This window comes from Cyphomyrmex costatus, unplaced genomic scaffold (genome assembly GCF_001594065.2).
Source record: "Cyphomyrmex costatus isolate MS0001 unplaced genomic scaffold, Ccosl1.0 scaffold685, whole genome shotgun sequence".
In the NCBI taxonomy this organism is placed as follows: Eukaryota; Metazoa; Arthropoda; class Insecta; order Hymenoptera; family Formicidae; genus Cyphomyrmex; species Cyphomyrmex costatus.
Genome location: NW_017280250.1, coordinates 869,425 through 894,109, shown reverse-complemented (window position 1 = coordinate 894,109; position 24,685 = coordinate 869,425). Strand labels below are relative to the sequence as shown.

General features: G+C 29.8%; 3 protein-coding genes across 3 annotated transcripts in view; 1 reads left to right on the top strand and 2 right to left on the bottom strand.

Moving 5' to 3' along the window:
* Rnb (BTB/POZ domain-containing protein Rnb) overlaps window positions 1-1,976 on the bottom strand; it is a 5,471-nt gene extending 3,495 nt beyond the window's left edge. The window contains exon 1 of the mRNA XM_018547773.1: window positions 1,665-1,976. Within this exon, the coding sequence (XP_018403275.1) occupies window positions 1,665-1,976 (312 nt within the window). The remainder of the gene's footprint in view (window positions 1-1,664) is intronic.
* Window positions 1,977-4,866: 2,890 nt separating this feature from the next.
* Window positions 4,867-5,397, bottom strand: LOC108780173 (uncharacterized). The gene is made up of 2 exons (XM_018547793.1): window positions 5,282-5,397; window positions 4,867-5,212 (listed from the first exon to the last, which is right to left on the bottom strand). Exons 1-2 carry the CDS (start codon window positions 5,366-5,368, stop codon window positions 4,970-4,972), a joined length of 330 nt encoding a protein of 109 aa, XP_018403295.1. The 5' UTR covers window positions 5,369-5,397; the 3' UTR covers window positions 4,867-4,969.
* An 83-nt stretch (window positions 5,398-5,480) lies between these two features.
* On the top strand, window positions 5,481-22,852 carry bmm (brummer). Its single transcript, XM_018547782.1, has 13 exons — window positions 5,481-5,640; window positions 17,532-17,644; window positions 18,965-19,084; window positions 19,299-19,487; window positions 19,646-19,729; window positions 19,809-19,985; window positions 20,139-20,314; window positions 21,142-21,252; window positions 21,588-21,745; window positions 21,922-22,006; window positions 22,116-22,206; window positions 22,302-22,500; window positions 22,638-22,852. The coding sequence occupies exons 1-13, from the start codon at window positions 5,481-5,483 to the stop codon at window positions 22,850-22,852; spliced, it is 1,878 nt and encodes a 625-aa protein (XP_018403284.1).
* The last annotated feature ends 1,833 nt before the right edge of the window (window positions 22,853-24,685 follow it).

Genomic DNA, 24,685 nt, shown 5'->3' with positions numbered 1-24,685 from the left:
ATATATATATATATATATAACAAGCTATAAGTATTGTTTTAATATTTTATTATTCTATCTCTATCTCAATATGGCTTTTCTTTGTATTATCTATTTCATAAACATATTTTCATTACTATTATTAACATTATAATGTATATACATGTAATGTATACAGATATAAAATATATTTCTGCTAAATGCGTAAAAAATTAATTATAAAAAATTATATAGAATTATTAGTATATTGCTATAGATTGTATTTCCTATAGTCCTATACAGTTGCATGCCTATGTAGCATATTGTCTTACTATAAGCCATATTATGAATCAATTGAATACTCCTAAAATGACAGTTCTCTTCCTACTCTTTCATTCACATTTATCATATGATATCTGAGCATATTCGAACGAGAGAAAGCAAATGTAAAACAGAGCACGCAATGATGTCCTCTTCTCTTTGAGCAATTACAGTAACAGTAGAAAAATCTTTAATTTGTTGTACGACTACACTTCCTATATTTTTTATTTCTTTTTCTGAATTTGCAATTATGTATTCTGAGTGCAGAAAAGATAATATACAGCTATAGAGAGAAAATATAACTTTTAGAATGCATATTAAACTCTTAAAAGGCTTATTAAACTCAGATCACTAATCATAATTATTTCACATAATATAAACATTGTACTACATTATTATATATTAGCAAAGAAATCAAAGAAAACTATTAATTGTTGAAATTGAGACTTAATAAGTTATTTGTATGTATTTAGTAAGTATTTTACATCTTTTATCACAATAGAATTTTCATTATTATAAGATTCTAAGAAAGATAAGATAAAATATTACATAATACAAAGAAGAAATAAAATGATATTTTTATAAGTTTTAAATAATATACTTTTAATTTTACAGCTATATTATCATTTAAATTCATTTATCGTTCTACATTAAATAATACTTTTTACAAATGTTTTCAAAAATTTCAATAGTATCAAGAGCAAAAAATTGATTATAAATAACAATTAATATGTCGAAAGAATATTTTTTATCTTTCAGACATGTCCCTCCTATATTTTTAATGTGTAATTTAATCTTATGAATAAATTAAGTGTGTAAATCTGTTCTTTCTAGAAGAACCATATAATTTTCTCTCTCTTTCTTTTTAATATCTAAATTATATACTTATTTCCAATACAAAAGTAACCAAATGCAAGTAACCAAAAATTCACTATTTGTGATTCAAGTCACACAAACATCATTCTATCTTTCTTAATACTCAAAGAGTAAAAAAATAAAAAGATACTTGTGTCACCAAATAGAAAGCACCCTTCTTTATTAGTGAATTCAGTCATACTACACTGGATCAGTATACATTAAAGACTGCTTTATAGAAAGTACTTAAATGCAGTGCCACAATATAATCGACTTTGACAATAAAATAATATATGTATACTCTGTTATGTAATGTGACAATGTTATTATTAAATATTTAATCGTTTAAAATATTTGTATGCTTTTATATTTAACTTAGTTAATTTCATATATACATAGTAACTTTTAGTATGCACTAATCTAGTATAATGCAAAGTGTGCTTCTTTCTTGGCATTTAATAAATAATTAACAAGACAGAATGATACTTATGTCACCAAGTGGAAAACACCAGGGGGAAAGAGGAGCATACCTTCTCCCTGACGTCGTCGGTCATGCAAACATTCGCGAGTATGCTCAGACTCCTGTCGACGATCCTCTGATTCCCACAGCGTAGGAAGCGAATGAGAATGTCGAGGCAATTGTTCCGTTTAATAAACTCCTTACAGCGTTTCGGGTCGTTTTTCACCTGGTCGAGACAAGTGATGATTCCGCGATGGTTACTCTCGCGGAAGTACCTCACTAGCGTTGACTCGTCCGGCAGAGTCTTCGGCAGTGACATTGCGGAATCCTGGTGGCGCGACGCCGACGAGAATCGGGCGGACGTATGCGAGCCGCGTGACATTTCTCAAAATCGCATCGTTCTATGCACGCGAAAGGAGAGGGCATAACGCGCACATTCCTGTCGTCGTTCTGCGACGTGTGCCGTAGGCATCGATCACGTAATTCCAAGAGGAATTCCTTGCCTTCCGCCGCCCTTCGTTCATTCCGAATCCTCTTCTACGATTCGTGAAGCGATCACGTGTCAGTTTGAGGAGTTACATGATCACACGAAACCATCGAGAAAACGTAACGTTTCTCTCTTTACTTTTCACGTTCGCGTTCTCGTGTCAGTTTGAGGAGTTACATGATCACACGAAACCATCGAGAAAACGTAACGTTTCTCTCTTCACGTTCGCGTTTATCAAGAAAAATTACATTTCACTGCTTTGTTAGGGACAATCGCGAAATGGAATCAGAAACAGGAGGCTTCTCCCTCTTTCGTTTGGATGGCTCTCGTTTTCAATTCACCGGAAATTTGACGTGTCAAACGTAATTTACGAATGCACGGATTAAACTCGGTGGAAATTTAAAAAAAAAATAGAAGATGCAACACTCAAACCGAAGCAAGAACACGTCCACTTTGGTTGAGGCATCCAATAAAATTCCATTCAAGTATTCAACGCCATTGTGCCATTGTGTTGGTATTCCGTAAAGGTTTCGTGCGATGTGCGCTACTGCGCATCAGTGCGCAATGCGCATGCGTGGGTATGTCACATGACTGACACGATTCATTTTCTAATGCGTAGACTATCTACGTAGAATATTGCAAAGTATTAGTAAGACTAGGTAGTATTTCAATCTTCGATGAAATCATTTCAGTTCATTCTCTCAATTTTTTACTCTTTTATAGGCTTACTCTTTTTATTCTTTTGTTTAGTCATTAAATAAATTATTATATAGTTTATCTGAAGATATAGAACACAACTGGCCAGTTAATAATTAAGTTCGCGTCCGATTCCAAAAAAAATTTTAAGTAAATTCAGGATGCAATATTTCTTTTCACTCAAATTGGCACTTATATATATCTATTATTTTTAATAAAACAAAGATTTAGCTGCAAAAAGCTTTTTTTGAATTGTGATAATTTTTAATTGAAAGCAATTAAAGTCAAATGTTTTTCTATTTAATCCGCAATAACTCAGTTATAATAAAAAAATTTTAGGAACATTTAAAAAAATGATTTTATAAGGAAAACTTTAAGCTTTCGCTTTAGAAAGTTGAACATTTTCGTTAAATTTTCTTAGGCACAGATCTACAAAGTAATAGAAGAAAATTTCCCATTTTGTTTAGTTCGTAGTTTTTTATATGTAAAAATTATCAAATTTGCGAAAACCAAAAAAGTGACTTTTCGAAAGTATGAGATTTTGAGCTGTAACATTTTTTTTTAATTAAAATTTTGTTTATTATTTTAACAAAATTGTAGCTACTTGAATTTTGAATTTTTAATATAACAAAAGAAGTCTGTTTTTTATATAGCTGTACTAGACTGCACTAGAACTCTCTTTTTTACTTTCATCATAAATATCAAATATATCTTATCTCACCCTATAAGTTCCAAAAGTACATGTACTAGTTTAGTTACAAAAAACAGATCTACGATAAAACGAGAAAAAATTTTACACCCACGAAAGTTGTATAATGGCTTCAAAAGAATTATTACACATAGCGCATAATTTTTTGTAAATAACTTTTTTATAAGAAGCTTTTCTCAAAAATTGTGAGATTACCTTCATTTTTGATAATGGAAAAATGCCATATACAAAGCAAAAAGCGCTTATGTAGGTGCATGACTCTAGCAGGTTTTTAACGTTTTAAAAACGTCTTCAATATTTATTTTAAAAAGTATATTATAAGTTTGTATATACGCTTTTTAAAAATAAATATTGAAGGCTTTTAAAACACACTAAACTTTGTTACAGCCATGCACCTGCATAAGCGCTTTCCGCTTTGCAGACGCCGCTGCACTGGGTCGGTCGTGCAGGCGTTGCACGATAGTCGGTATGACCATCCAGTGCAAGGTAAATGCAGTTTCATAGCATTTTTGCGACACTTCGCTTTTTGAATAAAGAACTGTGAGAATGGCACTGAATAAATATGAATTGATAGTTTAATTGTCAAATGGGCAAATTATCATCGTGATCATGATGGAAAATTAGATATAAGTTGTATTGCGCATGATATATACCTTATCTAATTCCATCATGATCATGATTATCAATATAAATAGCCTGAATAAGATAACTGAACAATATCAATATTATTGACTATTGTTACATGAATTTGTCAATTACGCGATAAAAATGTTTAAATGAGATTAATTTTTAACGTATTAAAAGCATGATTTATTATTGAACATAATATGTTTTGTACATAAGAAATGCATATATTTACAATATAATGATATATGTATATTGTTACAAAACTGCATTGTATTCTTTGTCTTCGGTTATTTGGAAATCAAATTCAGTAACAACGGGTAAATAAAAAAAAAAACAATAAAATCACAGTTTTAATTATAAATAAACGGATATATTATCGGTTTGTAAATCAATAAATATATTTTATACAATTACGAAATATTATTATAGGAAACATCGTGCTATTTATTCGTCATATAATAATCGATTATAAAATTAATATCCTATACACTGCTATACAGCATAAATAATCCCAGCGATATTGCAGCAATATTGCAACGTTCCATTTTCCAATAATATTGTAGTAACATATATATTGCAAACATTGCAGCAATGTTGCTGCAAGTTTCTGTATAGGATATATTACGTGGTAAAATAATCGTCTAAATTTTAAGTCTTGCGAATTTTCATAAGACTGTCAGTCACTTCAAAGTACTTTTAACAGCACCGATTGATTTAGATTGATTGCGGAACCTGATCAATGAAGAAAATACGAATTTGCAATGTCTTTGTGAACGCGTGTGGTAGGCGTGGTCATTGAACCACACCACTCGGCATAGACCAATCGCATGATGTTACGTCATATGTGGCCTCCACGTTATTGCGTGGGTATTATCGCTGTTGCAGCTGGTCTTGTAATAGTTGTGTGATGTGTGTATACGTCTTTCCTTCTCTCCTTATTCCTACCCTCTCTATTCTTCGTCAGCGCGCTTGGTATACTTAACTTAATCGGGAACGAACAGCTGTTGCTCACACGATGACAGTATACGATCGACCGTCGTAGCACGTGTATCGTTTTGCACATCTTGGAAGATACGTCGACAAATAGTACGCACGAGCTCTGGAATAAAAAGAAAAAAACGAATATATTTCTGCGCTTTTCTCCTCCGTACGCGTCAAACACACACACACTGCACACGGGAGTGACGGAATCTCGTGATCTGCCGCGATTTTTCGCGGTTAAGGCAAAACGTTTGTAAACTGCGTAACCGTTCATCGTGAAGGACTTGAAAACAATTCTCGAGCAAGCAAAGCAGGAAGGAAGGAATAACTTAGAAAACGATCCGGAAGGTGTCACCGTCGCATTGTTAGGTCAAAAATAGGTCAACATGAATCTGTCATTCGCTGGCTGCGGCTTCCTCGGCATCTACCACGTCGGCGTGGCGGTCTGCTTCAAAAAGTACGCGCCACACTTATTGCTGAACAAGATAAGCGGCGCGTCCGCGGGCGCTATCGCAGCGTGTTGCTTGCTCTGCGATCTACCCCTGGGTGAGTGAACTCTCATCTCTCTCTTCTCTTTTTGTTTAATTATGCTCTGTTAAATTCAGATTATGAATTTTACCTAACTTGAGTTATTTTTTTATCATTTCCATATATAGGTGCTCCTACTCAATATGACGTTAATTTGATTTAATGGAGTTAAATAATTTAACTGTAGAAAATGGAGTTAAATTTATTTAATTCAAGAAAATGTATTAGATTTGATTAAAATTTCATTTTTTACTCATTAAGTGCGCATACGTCAATATGGATATTGTTTACTTTGAAATTATAACCGCAGAAAAGATTGATTTACATTTTGACGCACGTGCAAGTTAAATAACAAAGTGTTATTTAACTCAATTAGTTACCTCTCATTGCTCCTTTGATAACTATCTGTGTGTAAAATAACTTACATCCGACGGTTTCGGAGGAGTAATGAATGTGAATGAATAGAGCGCGTGCAAAATTAATTGGATCGATCGCACGTGTCTAACATCCATTTACTCTTCTGACACATCATGATATCTATCTTTGTGAAATCTTCTTGCTTATTCCTGATAACAGAACCAGCTTTATTTGCAATGAAAAATATTAAATTTTAAGAAATGTAAATTATTTTTAAAGATTAAATAATATTAATAATTTTTAAATATTGTTTTAATTCTTTTGATTTTTATTATTAAACTTTCTTTTTTTTTGTTTTTCTTTACTTTTTTGTCAATTGTCATTCTGAATATCATTTTTTTTCTCTAATTTCCTCTTTATTTAAGTTATAATAATAATAATTTAATATTTTAAAAATATCATTTTTGTGAGTGGTCTTCTTTTCGATATAAGGTTAATTTTAATCCGGGTTCAATTTTTCTTTTTTTGTGAGAGTATCTACTTATTCTTTCTTCTATTTAGTTGAACATTTCATTTTATTTTTTATGGCAATTTTCACAAATTGTTTTAGAATAATTTAAAGTCATGAATATAAAAGATTCAAAAGTGTACGCGCCGAGAAAAATGTTTAATGGATGAATCAAAAGATTGTATCAGAGTTTCACCTATCTCTATTAAAATTCTAGTAAAGTTGACAGAAAATTTTGATTCGTCCATTTTCAACCAGAATTTGAATTAATTTAATCAGACATTTTTCTTAAATGTAGTTCTCTAATTATCTGACGAGATATTTTGAATTACTTCATTTCGATAATTTTTCTCAAAATTATCATTGATGACGCTTGTGTTACATAATCGTAATATCTAAAGTCGTAAACTCATTTGATAAATTATTATCAAACACTGAGAAAAAAGTTTTAAAAATGTGGACGAACTATAAAAATCTGATCACATCATCATCAAACTTCCGGTTATCACAATTTGAATTCTAGATTTAATCAGAAAATTCTGATTCGTCTATTTTTATTCAGAATTCTAATTAATCCAACCAGACATTTTTCCTCATTTATCTAAAAATTGATTACTAAAAAGCTTCGTAATTATCTGAATACAACGCTCACCAGCTCGCCGTAATTAAATGAAGCTTGGCTTATTGTTGCACATGAGGGGTTCGGCGAAATCGCGATGGATGGATTTATTATTATTCCGCCTATAATTCATGTGTTACCGCGATAACGAGAACAACTAATTAGCGCGCGACGGTAAATTTGTAACCGCTGCCCTTTCCCGTATCTGTCACGCTCGTCGAGATTGCTCGCACGCGTTACATGTTACAAATTTTATTAAATATGTGTGGGAGATTATCGTGGAACATTATTAAGATTGCTCACGTGTTTATCAGGTGCGATATTCGCGTGATCGCTAAACGTGATTGTTAAACTCTTCGAAAATCAATAATGTAAGAAAAAGCATAAAATATGTAAAGAAAATCAACTGTATAAAAAGATGATAAAAAATATACATTGGAATTCTTTTGTACAAATAATCATAATTTTATGTTGATATGAGAATTACAAAAACTTATTTTTTAATTTTAAAATTGTGTTCTAATCAAAATTTAGTTATATATATATATATATATAGTTATATATATATATATATATATATATATATTCTAATCAATTTTTTAATTTGATTATTCTAACCAAATGTTGATTGGAATATCACAATTTTTTAATTAAGAAAATAAAAAAGTTTTTGTAATTCATATATTAACAAAATTATGATTATTTATAAAAAATATTTCTCTCTCTCTCTCTCTCTCTCTCTCTCTCTCTCTCTCTCTCTCTCTCTCTCGGTATTACATTTCTCTAGAAAATAAACAATATTGTAGCATTTCGAGGAATGCATTTTATATTGTAAGTTTTAATTTATGAAAAAATGCTTTTTCAACACACAAGAAACTATTTTGCTGAAATATCTAAAAATTTAACTAAAGATCTGAAAATAATTATGTAGAATTGTTAAAATAACTATATAAGTCGCTTAAGCTGATTGTTAAAACAATTAAATGTTAAAATGTCAATTGTAGTATTATTCGTACCTGAATTTCTACATAATTATTTTGATTTAACAAAATTATTTTTAAATGTGTATCTACCTAAATTTTTAGATGTTTCAGCAAAATCGTTTTTTTTTTACGTATTTAACTTACTCATGTAACTAAAGAGAAAAGCTTATTTAAATAATTGTTGTTTAAATATTATAAATAGCCTTTAAAAGATTATGTAAAAAGCTTTTTATTATTTTAAATCCAATTTTTTTAAATAGCTATTTTAATAGATATTTCTAAATCTTAAACATATTTTAATAAAAATAAAAAATTAAGGTAAGCTATTGTAAAATAAATCTAATAAAATAAAATAAAAAAAAGATACGACAATTATATTTAAAAATTTGTGTCATAGATCTGGGTATCGATCATGAAACTTTTTTCCTAAGATGAAAAGTGAAAAGTGAAAAATTTCTCCATTAACTTCAGTGGTAAAAATTTTTACAACAAGCTTGCTTCTATTTTATTTCGTCGTAATAATACTTACATGGCGCGAGTCATTTATATATATACATATATATTATCGATAAACGTGTGCAGTGTAAACACGGTAATAGAGTGACAATATTATTCTGCGATAGTCTTCGGAGAAGACACCTTTAGAAACTCTGACCAGTGCGTGACTTATCTCTCTGATACGCTTTTACAAATCCTGAAATAGTTCGCAAAATATTGCGTAAACGTGTCATCACTCTTAATATGCTTAGTTTCGCGTAAATAGGTCAAATGCCTAGCAGAGCCGCATTGACGGGTGCGTGGGGGGTTTGCGGGGTGCTGCTAACGCGTAGTTTTATCATACTAGTGTTTTGTTTCCCTGCAAAGTTAAATGTGTTGTTTTTCATTATCACGAGAAACGGAATAAATATACATAAACAGTATGTCTATATGTTCTCATATCTGTTACGCCTATTTCGCACTATTATGTATTCTTAATGACACATTATTACGCTGAAATCTGTGCGGCGCTTAAACGAGCGTATCCAATTTTGTCGTGGATTTTTGGTATTTCTACACCGAAAAAAATATTTGGTTGAAAATGGATAAACTTTTGATTATATATCAATAAGAATTCCGGAAAATGTTCTGGTTAAATCTACTAAAATTCTAGTTGAAATATAAATGGAATTCTGATCGATTTTAATCTTCTGGTCTATTTATTTTCAACCAAACATTTTTCTTATTGTTAGTGTAAATTAAAATCTAAAAGGAACGAAATTAAACTTTTTATTTATTATCTACGATAGAGATACATATACATATGAGATAAAAAATAAATAAATCCGTTTCATTTAAAACCTTATTTTATATTCTTACTTATCGTTTATTCTTCATCTATGTATTTTTCAATCATTTTCTTATTTGCACGGATGACGAAAATTTGTTAATGAAGATTCCGCATTTGAAAATTGGAGTATGCACAAAAGCTGAGATGTTGAATAATGTTTTGTTTAAGTCGCACAAAGTGTTACATCTATATGTATAACGTTTTATATACATGTATACAACGCGCAGCGATTTATTATAAATTATTTTCTCGACGCGGATGCGAGTAACGGCGAGGTCAAGCGTCGTTGCACTCAGCGTCTTGCGCAAGTCCTAATTACAAAGACAAATTACATATATATGGCGAACGTAATCTGAGCTCAATTAAACGAGGCGCTGTTTGGCGGGATGACGTATGATTCATTAATAAAATTCAACTTGGCAGATTTTGGTATGAACTTGAAAAAACACGCGTAGTTGCTTTGTCCTTCACTGAGCGACTGTGGCTTATCCAAGGATTTATCGATTCGCAAATAATATTACGAAATTACATTAATATTCCGTAAAAATATTGCTTATCTACTTTTTAAAACGACGATTTTTATATGAACTTTTAGCGACACGTGTAAAAAATCATCGTAGCATATAAAAAAAAAACTCTCTCGCAGGGTGACATATAATTTAAAGAAACTACTTCGATTAATCAGCAGATAAAAGAGTCAGTGAATAAAATAAAACAGCCAGCAGATTAAATATTTTAGAATTTTAATTAATTAACAATTTTTATTAATGATAATTCTTGAATTATGAAACATGATTTATCATATTTTATATCATTCTTTTCAATTAGTACATTCATAGAAATGATGTTATATCAACAGCATTATTTTAATTGAAAATAATCTTGTCAATTCAACAGTAATAAACTAACAGTAATAAAATAAAAACAAGTTTATTAAATTAAGAGCATTTATGCTTCATTAATAAATTAACAAATACTTCTTTTTAATTCAAATAATGTAGTTAACATAACATAATTTTTCAGTGTAGCATTATAAATAATTTTTTATCATTTAGTTTTTTCATTTATTATTGAGTTTTTCTAAATTAATTTAATTCTTGAATTAATTATCGGATTAATTAATTCTTGGATTAATTAACGAATTAATTCACAGATTTAAAATCTTCATAAATCGACGATTAAACATTTAAAATAATTCTGTGCTGTTTGTTTATTGTCGCTTTCAAGCGTATTACTTTCATAGAATTTAGTCACGCGTTTCCGTTCTCGCGCAAACAAGGTCATTACAGGCTTGTCCATAACGTGACGTGCGTCGTACAACAAGTTGATCGGTTTAGACAAATATGTTTTCGTGCCTTTATAAGTGATGATCAAAATCATGGTCATGCAATCGACAGATAGAAAGGGTTAGACATTATCTCTTGTTGGTTCTCTTGCCTAGATATGTGCATCGGTGTCAGTGGAACTGGGTTACGACTGTACAGGGAAATTGTATGACCGATAGTGCATGGTCTTACAACACTTTTCACTGACTCTAGCCAAGGAAGCGACATGCAGATATCCATCCTTTCGTTTCGAGGTCGAGGCATTGCAGTTATCTATTATATAATTTATAGATTGAAGTTGAAAACATATTTTTCTCGTTGAGGAAGATCCTGCAAAAATGCTCTGGTATAATTTTATCGGAGATAATAGATCGGCCGATTTGTGAATGTTAATTATGACGCCAACGTTAAGATATGCGATATGAGGTACTCATGGAAATTTTGAGTACACAGCTAACTAGATATTTATTAGATTTGATGGCGGATTTACTTTGGGGATAAGTATCGATGATTCTCGAAATTTATTTGCGCCTAGAATTTATCTGTGTGCTATGATAAGGGCGTAATTATCGATGATTAGCTGATAATTTGGCCGCTGTTTTTAAGACAACAAGCCAATTACGACCTACAGTTATTGTTTGACAAAAGTAGCGATCGAAATTACATCGCGGTGCTTACGTATAGTGGAAACAAAAGCCTTGGTGGAAATTGATAAATTGTCGGAGGGAAGCAGGTGCAGGAAGTGCGGAATATATTTTATTAGTCGCAACATTTTATCGTACCGCGATAAAAGAAAATGCGAAATGTTTCACGTATCTTTTCCAACGTTCCGTAAAGTGACGAGAAATCTTAGTCGGTCAATGTCGGCTAAAAAAGGGAAATGACTGAAATATCTCGTTAATGCGTTTTTATTTAACGTATGTGATATGCAGTAGTAATGAAAGAGTAAGACGACGAATTGTTTAATCATGGTGCTGTATATTTCTGTATTATTCTTTCGTTAATAAATGCCGATTTGCAAATATGAATAAATTGGTAATTTATAAATTATATTATAAAATCGTTTTAAAATGCTAATTTGGCTTTGCGATTGATTGATGATATGTTAAGATTGTACTTGAAGTTATCAAATATAAGGTCGTCTTAAGATGTTAATATAGCTTTGGTTCATGACATCTTAAGATTGTATTCAAGACGTTCTTAAATATAAAAATCTATTACGAATCGGTCTATATGAATTGACTCATATTCGGCAATTAATGCATAAAGTTTTCTTATCATCAGCTACGTGGTAAGCGAAATTAATTATCCTTGCATTATAGATTGTAGTTTTCTAAAAATAAATCTATTGAACAATATAATGTCGCGATAACGGAACAATACCTTCACAATGACTCGTTTATCTTAATTTTTTTTTTTTAGATAGTATCGATGATGCACTGTTCAACGTATCAATTGCGAATCGCAGATTGCACATATTATCTGTTTGGCGACATTTATTGAAGGATTAACGATAAAGTTTAAAGTCCAAAGGACACAATATTTCTGCGTGCAGGTATACCTGTTGCTACTTCGCTAATTATGACACACGATTGCCAGGTACTATTGTTCACGCGTAACGACAAAGCCCGCAGGTGCATTCAATATTTTTTATATCTTGGCGTGTTCCAATAATCTTTGCCGGGGATCGATCAGATGCATCTATCATTACTTTTAAGATTAGATAGATATTTATTTATACCCTTTGAATTTATTTATACCCGTGAATTTTACACATTAGTAGTCGTACTAAATAACTGGTTCAATTAGTTCGGATTAAGAGAGTATATAGCAAGTTTATAATAAGACCCATAGTATGATACCGGTATAAATAATGATTCCGGCTAGTCAGTGATGAATACGTGTTTATAGGTCGAATACATTGTCATCAATGTATAATTCAATCTCCCGATTTTTATTCGCATTCAATGAAAGATGCATCTATCATTTATTAATTCTTGTCGACGTTAGCGAATTTACAAGTATTAGCACATCCTTTCTAAGATCTCAAAGATCATTTCCAACATTCTTCGATTGTTACCTCATTGCGCAAATGACGTAACGCACAAATTATCATTTTTTGTTATTTATACGTAATATATTTATGATCATATTCATAATTGCTCGATTTAATGTTCAACATTATTAGAGTTTAATGCAATCGTTAACAGTGCTTATGCATAATGGAATGCTAATTGAATGAAAAATGTTACTCTGAAACTTTCTCATTTGCATTCGATATCAACACATTCGTTTTAGGTATGTCATAAATATTTGGAATTGATTTGTAGATTCGACAATTCCAACATGGAGATCGAGATTTTTAGAAAATATAAATTAAGGCTCAGTTTTTTATTTTCTTATGAACTTAGGTTTAAGCTGATGATAATGTAAAAATTGTATTTTTCTAGGTATAGATTAATCGCTAAACTGATGATTTTGTATTGAATAACTTTTAAAGTTACTATTACAAAACCATAAATTTAGTGATTAATTATAAAAAAATTCAAATCTTTATTGTCAGTTTAAGTGAAGAGGTTCTTAAGTCTAAACCATAAAAGCGTAACTCGAAAATAAAAAACTGGGTTTTAATCTTTATAGTTCTTTATGTCGAATTACTCAGCATTGCAGTAGTCTAATTTTTTATACGAATCTATACAATTGTAAGCAATGAACTATATATCTTTATAGGAATTTCCATAATAAGGAAATATTCCTTGATTTATGTCTCAGCCATTTATGTTCAAGGATTAAAACCTCAGCCGATCAGCCAATTAGATTGAGTTGAGAATAAAAAAATATTTGATTTTTGCTCATTTGCGAAAAAATAGCTTGAAAAGATTTTTTGCTTGAGAATTGTAGAAGATTAGTTAACGATATGTCGAATAATTATATTATTTTTTATATTATCATATATCATATAAATGATATGAGGAGAAATTTATCAAATTATACATATAATACAATAATCTGATATGTGATATGTATCGCAATTAAATTATTTTATTCGTCTTAAAATAAGTACCGATTTATAATCAATTTTTATATTTAAGACTATTTTAAGTACAGTCCTAAGATGTTAAAATGATCACGGAGCCATACTGTTACACTGTTAAATTCATAACGTTAAATTATACTCAATTTTTTTAATTATTTCTGTAAGTCGCAACAGCTCCTATTCAATATGTCGATAGACACAAAATTCCAACTCATCGGATACTTATTTGTCGTTATCCTTATTCTGTATTCTTGTTTCCATCATTGACATAGATAAATTGAATTAACATTCTCGAATGTTGAATTCCTTTGTTTTTATCGCTATCGCTATCGCTATTGTTATTTTTATCGCTATCACTGTTGCCTCGATCGCATTGTATTTAGGGTTTTACTATTGCTCCTTTGATATCTGACAATGTATTATCATCTTAAGACAATATTTTAAAATAAGAATTGCGGTTATTAATATATCAGCCTATAATATGAATACTGATCACAAAGCTACATCATAAAATATTAACTTAAGATGGTTTTGAAATAAGAATAGATTGTGAATATCAGCTTTTTTTTTCTAGAAACGAGTGACTTTGTTATTATTTATAACATTTTGGTTTTTGTCTCGGTCTTTGAGAAAGAAATTTCATCCAGCATCTGGATGCTGGCTGAAGTCTGGTCATCGTTTCTCCTTGATCTTTCTGCGCTACGGACGCATAATGATCGTGCGGCGTAGAACCGCGAACGATTTTCCGACACGTGATGTCAGCTCTCGTCCATATCTCTACGACCGGGTATGAGAGATACGGCGAACAAAGCTATGCTGTTTCCTATCTATCGTTTAAGCTGCGTATCGGATACGCTGACGTTTACATCAGCTCATGCTGACTCCCGGCTGACTCCCTAACATTTGCGCACATCATCTGATAACCCTTTCGTAACTATTTTATTTCTCTCCTTCTCTCGTTCGTGGGCTACTTGTTTCTCCTCGTCGTTCGGTAATCGTCTCCTAATTGGTCCGTATGACGTCACGTAGGAATTGAGAAATCCGAATTAATAATCTCTCTATCAGAGACTTCTTTTCTTTTTCGGCTCCAAGATCAAGCGCGCGCGCGCCTGGCCGAACGTAAACATTACGCGAACCTTAACATAGATGCACGTGCTTATCTCTTCGAGATTTGCAGCGTGTGCAACGGCTATTGCATAGGCAGCGAAATTTGAAAATTCACGAGTGCTTATTTGTAAATTATTCATATTCAAACCGGAAATGTTTAAAACGCTCATTTGTTACAATAACAAGATGAAAACTATAAAAAAAATTTTCAGTTTGAATGTTTTGAATCATTTTAAATCACTAAAATTTTATAGTATCTTTTTTAATGCAATTTTGATGTAATGATTTGGTTTATTAATTGTAAAAAGATAAAAGAAAAAAATTATAGAGAAATATTATTTAAGTTCTTCACTTAAGATATTAAATTTTTATCGAAATTATCTTTTTTTTTTTGCAGATAACTTAAAAGTTACAATTTTAGAGTCATGTAGTGATTGAATGATATACCTCTGTCATATGAGAATATATAGAAAAATAAATAAAAATTGAGCTCGAAGAAAATTATCCTTTCAGATTTACTTTTTTCTTTTAAACTAAGACCGTATTATTATTATTGTATTGTCTTTCTTGTAGATTTAAATCTTATCGCACAAAAAAAATATTTTTTGTCAATTTTCAACTCTTGTATTTGCGCATATTATCTTCCGATCGATCACGCGATATTTCTGATCTCTGTGATCCTTAGGAATTTTTTGTTAATTTTTAGCTCTTATATTAATTTTTTATATTAAAATAATTTGCAGTTTTTTTTTGAAATATCTTGTACAAAAACAATTTTAACCTTCTGACATAATTATAAACGACGAAATACCCCCCGTAGGCGTCACTGCAGAATGTTTCATTATACGTCATTTCGCGATGTTTGCAATAGATAATTTCCTAAGGATCACAGAGATCATACAAGAAATATCGCGTGGTTGATCGGAAGATGATACACGCGCAACGATATCTTTCCTCTTCTCTTATCGCTTTTTTTTCCTTCATCTTTGACGTAGGTTCAGCTCCGAATTAGGCTTGAAGCTAATGCCAAAGAGATAAAAGGACGTGCGTAAAGTTTTTAAAATAGACGCATGCATCTATATTTATCTTATTATTAGTTTATCATAAACATCGCGATATCATGCGATAATTTTGAAAAACAGTATATTTCGCATCTTTGAGTATTTTTCGATATCGTGCGACTTATTTTATGTAACATCGACATTGTGCGATATTAACAGTTTAAAACTTTGCTTTTGTATTTCGCTTATGCCATGGATATTCAAAGAAAAAACTACGACTCGTGTTGTATTTTTACATTAATTCTAAAACTTAAGATTTTTTGATGATTGTGTCACACACACACACACACACAAAGCACTAATACCGATATCTTATAAAAAAATTCCTGTTGTTTAAAAAGATCAATAAATGAATAGAGAGCGAATATCTCATTAGTGATAGGAACGTTGTTGATCATCGAGTATGAATCATGAATTGCAGCATTTTCATAGCAGTTAATTAAGAGTCTCAATAAAATATTTAACAAGAATAAAATTAATTGAGATAAGCGAGTTGTGAGAGATATGATTTTTTAATTAATTATAATACTCATTTGTTAGATCAATTCTCTAGATACTACAATAAGACTTGATAACTTTGATGAAGTATAAATCTATTTGTAATGAAAATATATAAAATTTATACACACGCACTTAATTCGTGTAATTAAACTTTGAATACGATACTCTTGAAATCTTTTATCCAATATTTTATTGAAGACAATGCCACTTAGTATTTTGTAAATATCTTATCATTAATCCAGTATTGCGTGATTCATTGTTCTCCTTTTCCATCGCAAGAAAGATTACGAGCATTCGAATAGATATCATGACAAATATATATACAGACATATTTTAATTTTATATATCTAAAATATTTATGTACATAATTAGATAATCTTTCTCATATAAATAAATATCAATGTACAAATTTACATATTTGCAAATTATACACGAATTTGTATCTCTAAAAAAAAAATGATATTAATTATCTGTGACTTCATGTTGAATATACATAAGTCGGTTCTTTATACTTTAATTTAAATCGTCTTTAGTTTTAAAATATCATTAACTACAAAGCCATATTTGCATCTTTAGATATTACTTATAAGATTCTCTTGCACATTTATAATTATTAGGTATATTTTCAAAATATATTACTTGATGTATAACACATATTATAAATTTTGTATAAATTTCAAAATGATCTTTTCGCGTATACAAGCGAATGTATTTCTTCGGACAATATAAAACTCTCTTAAAATATTATAGAACTGATTATGAATATCGGCCATAAATCTTTTAATATATTTGATTAAATAATTTTATTTTTATATATACTATATAAAGAAATTGTTCGTGTGTTCATAACGTGATTAATAACGGGAGTTTGTATTACATTTTGTTCCGTTATACCTACTTTCGAATATTTTTATCTGACAACTTCACTCGATGATTTATGCTGTTTTTCTATTAAGTATCGCAAATATATGGATGAATTTATCATCATCGATCGAATTCTAATAATGTATCGGTGGCAAATTTGCGAGTAACAGTTCCAGATTGGTCCTGCTCTGATTCATGATCGTTCTTTCTCTCTTTTTAGGTGAAATGACGAGCAATGTATTACGTGTGGCACGTGAAGCACGACAACATACGCTTGGACCGTTCAGTCCATCCTTCAATGTACAAAACATATTACTAGACGGCTTGCGGAAGGTGAGTGGAATAAAAAATTATGACATTCTCCATATTAGATTTTGCATCTGGCAGTCTGACCATTCTGGTTCCATCAACCGGTGAAAATTTTTTATCCATGCATATACATATATAAATATGTATAAACATGTGTACAAATATATATAAATATTCATAAACATATACATATATATAATTATATAAAATATGTTTATCCATGTCCATATATTCTTTTTTTGTAAAATAACTTTTTAGTGTAATAAAAAAAATAATAATAATGAGAAAACATTAAAAATAATTGAAAGTATAATTTTCACATTATTTATTTTAGAAAAAGTCAGGTTTGGAAAAATGTAAAATATTGCTCTCATATTCAAATATATATATGAATTTTACATAATTATGCATGAGCAATTTTTTTACTCCAAACTTTTATATTATACTAAAAAGTAATTTTTTTGAAAGTTGAGGTGCGAGCTCTTTTTTTAAAAATTTATTTAAAAGTATTCAATGGCCGGTACTATTGTTATAATCGATTAGGAACTGTAGTACTTTTCGAGTACTGTGAGATTCCGTCATAAAAATCGGCTTTTTCAAATCTTGCGGTGCCACGCGAAGTTAGCACCGCATATTTTTATTTTTAAAAATTTTTGGCCTAAATCAACAGTACTATTGATGAAACCTATCAGGAACTCAAGAACTATTGCGGGTACAAGCAGTACTGTTATTAAAATTTCCGATTTTTAAAGTTGAGGTGCTAACTTCACAGAGACCGTATGGATATATTTTATATGAATATGTATACACTATACATATTTATGTACTTTAATAATATATTATATATTTATGCATGAAAAATTTTTTATTGATACTGAATATAATTCCTGGATTTTACCTAACATTGCATGCGAAATGAAGGTCGAGAACTTTGCAAACTAAATTCCTTTCGATTCGATTATTGGAAATAATAGCATAATTATACATTATTAAATTTTGTACGACCGTATTTCATAATTATACACTCTGGCAATTTTTACTGAAGAAATGTATATTCACAGGTCCGTATTCAGAACGCGTTTTTATTGATAAAAGCATGACGCTTTTATCTCTGAAATTCTATAGTATGCGTAACGTAAACTATAGCATGTTAGAGCGCTAATTAATATCGTTGTAAACGCGTTCTTTGAAAAAAAAAAAAAAAGCGAAGATATGGAAAATAATTGTAAGAAGTGCAAGCAATGCTAACAGATCCATTATATAAATTTCTTCCTAAAATTCAGATTTCTAATAATAAAGAGGCATGTTACGTTTACAGCTATTTTACTCTTACTCTTATTCCAGTTTTTACCAGACGATGCACATATCCGTGTTAACGGAAAATTGCATATCTCTTTAACCAGAGTCTATGACGGTAAAAACGTGATCGTCTCTCAATTCAACTCAAAGGAAGATTTGCTGCAGGTAAGAAAAGCACGTATTAGCTTGTGAGAGATTTATTCACGATAAATTCTCGATAAAACGAAGGATCAAGATATGAGAAAATATCTTGGAAAATAATTTTCTGTCTTTTTTTAAGAAAAGTTTGTGTGCACAAATTTGAAAGTCTGTTTCAATTGTAACAATTTTTGTTCTCCTGAAGGGTCATTTAGTCTCTTTTTTTTTCGGTTTCCTACAGGCACTATTAGCCACTTCATTCGTACCATTATTTTCTGGTTTGCTGCCACCGCGATTCCATGGCATCAGATATATGGACGGTGGTTTCAGCGATAATCTTCCTACGCTGGATGAAAATACTATTACCGTTAGTCCGTTCTGCGGAGAGAGTGATATCTGTCCGAGGGACATCTCATCTCAACTTTTTCACGTACGTATTCACGCGTATTAATAAACTAATTCCTCGTTAAAGAAATTAAAATATCTTCGATAATACATGTAATTAAATTAACGAACGTACGCTCATCTGGTTAATCCTAGTTAGATTTTATAATTATCATTAATTATACATATCCTTGTATCTTGCAGGTCAATGTCGCTAATACAAGCATAGAACTTTCCAGACAAAATATATATAGGTTTACGAAAATACTCTTTCCGCCTAAAACGGAGGTAAAGATATTGCGTTAAATACCTTAAATGTAATAATAAATATATTAAATGTATAATTTGATGTACTTTTAAATTACAGATACTCTCGAGTATGTGTAAGCAAGGATTCGACGATGCGTTACAATTTTTACATCGTAATAATCTATTGAATTGCACAAGGTGTCTCGCAGTTCAGTCGACATACATAGTTCAAGAAACGATTGACGATAGTATGGAATATGATCCGGAATGTTTGGAATGTAAAATGCATAGACAGGTCAGAGAGATTCAGCAGTACTTTCAGCAATATATTTGATAATATTTCATTAAGTTTAAAAAAATTTAATTTAAAAACTCAATTTCTTAGTTATATATTACTTTTCTTAAACCTTAAATTATCCTTATTTTATTCTTGATATTTCATTTTCAGGAAGCATTAGTAGCTAATATGCCTGAGACTGTGATGACAATATTCCAAGACGCTATAGACTCGGCCAACAAAGGACTTGTTAACTGGTTGTTTAAGCATCGTAGCATGAAGTTGCTGTCATTGTTAAGTTTGCCTTGCACGCTACCGGCAGATGTAATGTACGCTACAATTACAAAGTAAGTAGCTATTGAAATATATATGCTTGTAAATATTGCATCACATATATACTTCACATAGGAAATGGTTTTTATACAAATGCACGTGCATATATAAATAAGTATCATGTTTAATGCTTTTCGTTGGTGTTGCATGCTGCAATTAAATATATATTTACTTTGTAAATTAATATTTTTTAATACAATATTATTAAATATTACAGATCAATCATGAAAGAATATTTCTGTCTAGAAGATGATTTTTGAAGCAAATATTTTTGGTTTAAAAAAACGAACATAAAATTTGAGATTTTATATATATATATATATTTGTTTTCGTGTTCAAAATTTTGTAGTAAATATTTCTTTAGTGTATAGAGTATTATATATATAGTGTATAGAGACTTATAATTTTTAAATAAAAATTGTTATACTCCGTTTCGAAAAACATTTTTTGACAACATATAATTAAAGAATCTCATCTCATTTTAATTAAACAAAGAAATTTGTAATCTATATAAAAATATCACTATTACGATTGTGTTATCTATATTGAAATTGAATAAAATATCGCTGATTTCATTATTTTATATAGATTTCACTATTTTGAATATTTTATATATTGTTTGAAGATTTTGAAGTTTAAGAGATTGCAATGATAGGTAATTTTTTAATCCTCTAGACAGGAATCTCACCTTAAATTTTGTTTTATTATATTCTATTGCATTGCATTGCATGCGCAACATTGTCAACGTTGGTACATATCACAGATTCAGTCAATCGGTGCAATTTTCATGCATAATTACCGCTTGTGATATTGTATTTAACGTCATGCATGTCATTGGTAGTCTGATTGGTAACAAGATAGAAACTCGTACCTTGGAATACAAAGTAGTCGGAAATGTTCTGCATATCCCGCAACAGGCACTTACTCACAATAAGCATTTAACACACTCTCGGTAAGCATAAAATTTTCAGATGTAATGCTTTCTTTATTTTGTCATACCCTAAGGTGTATCTATGAAGTTAAGTTGTATCTATCAAAGCACTCGCTGTCTTATTTTCAATTGTAAATATATTACGACACACATATTGAGTCCAGTTTCTTTTATAAAAGTACTTTAATACGCGCGTATGAATTTTTATATTAGTTGCGAACTTTATAGAGGTGCAGAAGATTAAAAAGTAGTAAACGAAAGTATAGACGGACAGATGTTTGTTTTTAATAAATACTTGTAATATTTTATAATAATATTTGCTTTGAAATTAATGAAACGCATCTTTCTTATTTCAGACTCATTACGAGCGTCCCGAACCTACGGCATAACTTAATGGAGCTAAGTAAATTTTTCTTGGAGCAGTTGAGTATAATGTTCCCGAAAATTAATGTCTATGCTGAGCCATTGCCTCAAACAATCAAATGTTATTTCAACATTATGGAATATAATTCGAGTGAGTACATTTTGGCCAATGAATTGTAATAATCTGAATCTTCAAATTAATGAATTTTAAAATTATAGTAATATTTTTTATTATCTAATTGTTTTATAAATAGTAACACACGTGAAAAGATATAAATATGGTCTAAACTATTTGACAGTGATTCTTATATTTTCCAATGTTTACAGACACGTATGATGTACAAGCTATAGAAGAAGTAGATTTATATAAAAAACAAAAGAACCTGAATTTAACTCTCCAATACAACGAATGGTAAGTCATTTTATTGAAAAGAATTTTTTTTTTAAATTTAAAGAAGAATTAGGTTTAGCTAATTTTAGAATTAATGTTACTATTGTTAAAAAAACATTTTTCGTTATAGTGGGCAATGGAAAGATTCAAGAAAATCGAGTTGTGTGATAAATATGGGCGATCTTACATCAGTAGATGATACTTTTGAAAATATTCTCCAAGTGAGTAATAAGAGAATAATAGTATAATGTTTAAAACACAGTTTAAATAGATTTTAAAACTAATTTTTTACGTCGATTCCTGTAACTTTTACCAGGCAACTTCAGACCAAGATGCAGTAATAGCGTATTATTACATGGATGATAACAATAAAGTGCAAGTGACGGAAATCTTTGATGTAACGGAATCAGAATCACATACCATGCTTTCCATGGACGAAGTCGACACCAATAAAAAACTCCAATTCGATGACTGGGATGAACCTTCATGGTTATCTCAGCATACACTTAATGACGGTAATTAGCATTTTCTTTTCATAAGAAACAGCAACGATACAGATTCATGATTAATATTTTAATATTCAATTCAATTATCTAATTTTAATTGTTAGTTTAAGTTAATTTTTCATTGAAATTTTGGAAAATATGTGCAGTAACTACAGAGTCTCTTTATACCGACGGAAATTTACAAAGCATGGAGAATTTGTCGGATGTATCGATAGAAGATGAGATACTGAATAGTGCAAATATATTCTCCGATCCAGAAAGCGAGTGGGAAGTGGAGAAGGATTTAGAGCAAGTAGATGAGGTGCCTAAATCTCCGGATAGTCGACCGGAAGTAGATCAACCAGCTACAAGCTTGCTATAGAAATAAGATATAGCTTAATTGTTATTGTTATTGTTACCATGTATAATTGAAGATATATATCTTGTTAGATAATCTGATAATATTTTACAAGAACATATGTGCGCTATTTAATTAGCCATGAAAAATTTATAGAATGATGATGAGTAGATATTTTAATATTTTAATGTATTTAAAAATTTAACGAAAAGTAACACAAATTTCTCAATAACTGTAAAAGGAAAAATTAATCAATTCATGATTTTTATTATTGTCATCAAGTTTCCATGAATATTATTTCATGTATGATATATCAAATAAAACTATAATTTTGTTAAAATAAATGTTTAAGATAAATTCAGTCGTATGTGTTTCTATTTATATTTTCACAAATATTTTGTAAAATATTTGTAAAAACATAAATTAAAGATTTTGAAAAACTTTAAAAACACCTTTTACAAAGTTATTTGTTGTTACTTTTTCATAAAAACATTTAAATATATAATATTATCTGAATTAATATTATAATCGAAAATATTTTATCGTTATTGAAGTTAATTTTACTCTATATAAACATGTACATTCCAGTCTGTATGTTCTTGCAAGATATAATTAAGATGAATCGCGTTGAATACACAAGCACAATTATCGAATATATGGCAAAATAATGCAACATGCATTTAAGCGTCTCTGTGACATGCAACAGTATTCTTCTCTTAATCCAAGTGTGCTGATTTGAAAATTCAACGTTAATAATGAGCACATTTGCGTGAATTTATACGTTTCACACAAAGAGACTGATATATTGGTGACTGAGGAACATGGGGTTCTAAAATCATCGATATTTTTGACTCTAAAAACTCTAGAAAAAAACAATTTTTTCAGTAAAAATATCGAGACAAGTGCAATATGAATAATGAACAATTGAAAATAATGAGGATGACGCGTGAATCAAACTTTAGAAGAGAAAATGACATATCATTTTATGAATTTGAAATAGATACATATAGATATGTGTTAAAGATTAAATGATTATTTTTTTAACTATAAAATAGTAATCTATTTTTTAATAAGAAAAAATTATCTCGAAATTATTTACAACTATTATATATACAACTGTTTCTCTAATTAGTCCATAGTTAAAAAAATCTCATGATGGTATGCTCTGCTTATATGATTTATAAAAAATTACCGCTAATTTTAAAAATATGTTTAACAGACAAACTTGAGTCCGAAAGTTATATATTTCCGGGCTATAAGATATTTTCTCTATTAAACAACTTATTATTTTAAATAGATATGATATTCTTTGTTTACTTTAATATTTGTTGGACACGTTTCTTTAGGGAATGTATATGTTCAAACATGTCTGATTTTAGACTTTTGTTTTCCTAATTTTTTTGTATTCAATATTTGAATACAAAATTTATAATTGTTTTTCTAACTTTTCAGCAGTAATTTTTTGTATTCAATATAATCTGACGTACAATTATTTTCTTTCTCTTATTGTAAAGTTTCTTCATTGCATAATTTCCTAGAATTCTTTCATGATTTTCCATAATTTTTTTTTAACTAATTATAAGATATGTGTTAACAGTGATAAGATTAATTCAAAATTTGAAATGGATATTAAAAGTATAAATTATCCTCATTATAATTATTTATCGCTCGTTATATATTCATACGCATATGTTGAATCAATCCAGATTCTTTTGTCTCCTAAAAACACAGGTCCGTATTCAGAACGCATTTTTATTGAAAGCGCGCTTCTATCTCTGAAATTCTGTAGTATGCATAAACTACAGCATGTTAGAGCGCTAACATTGTTGTAAGCGCGTTTTGAATACGGACACAACT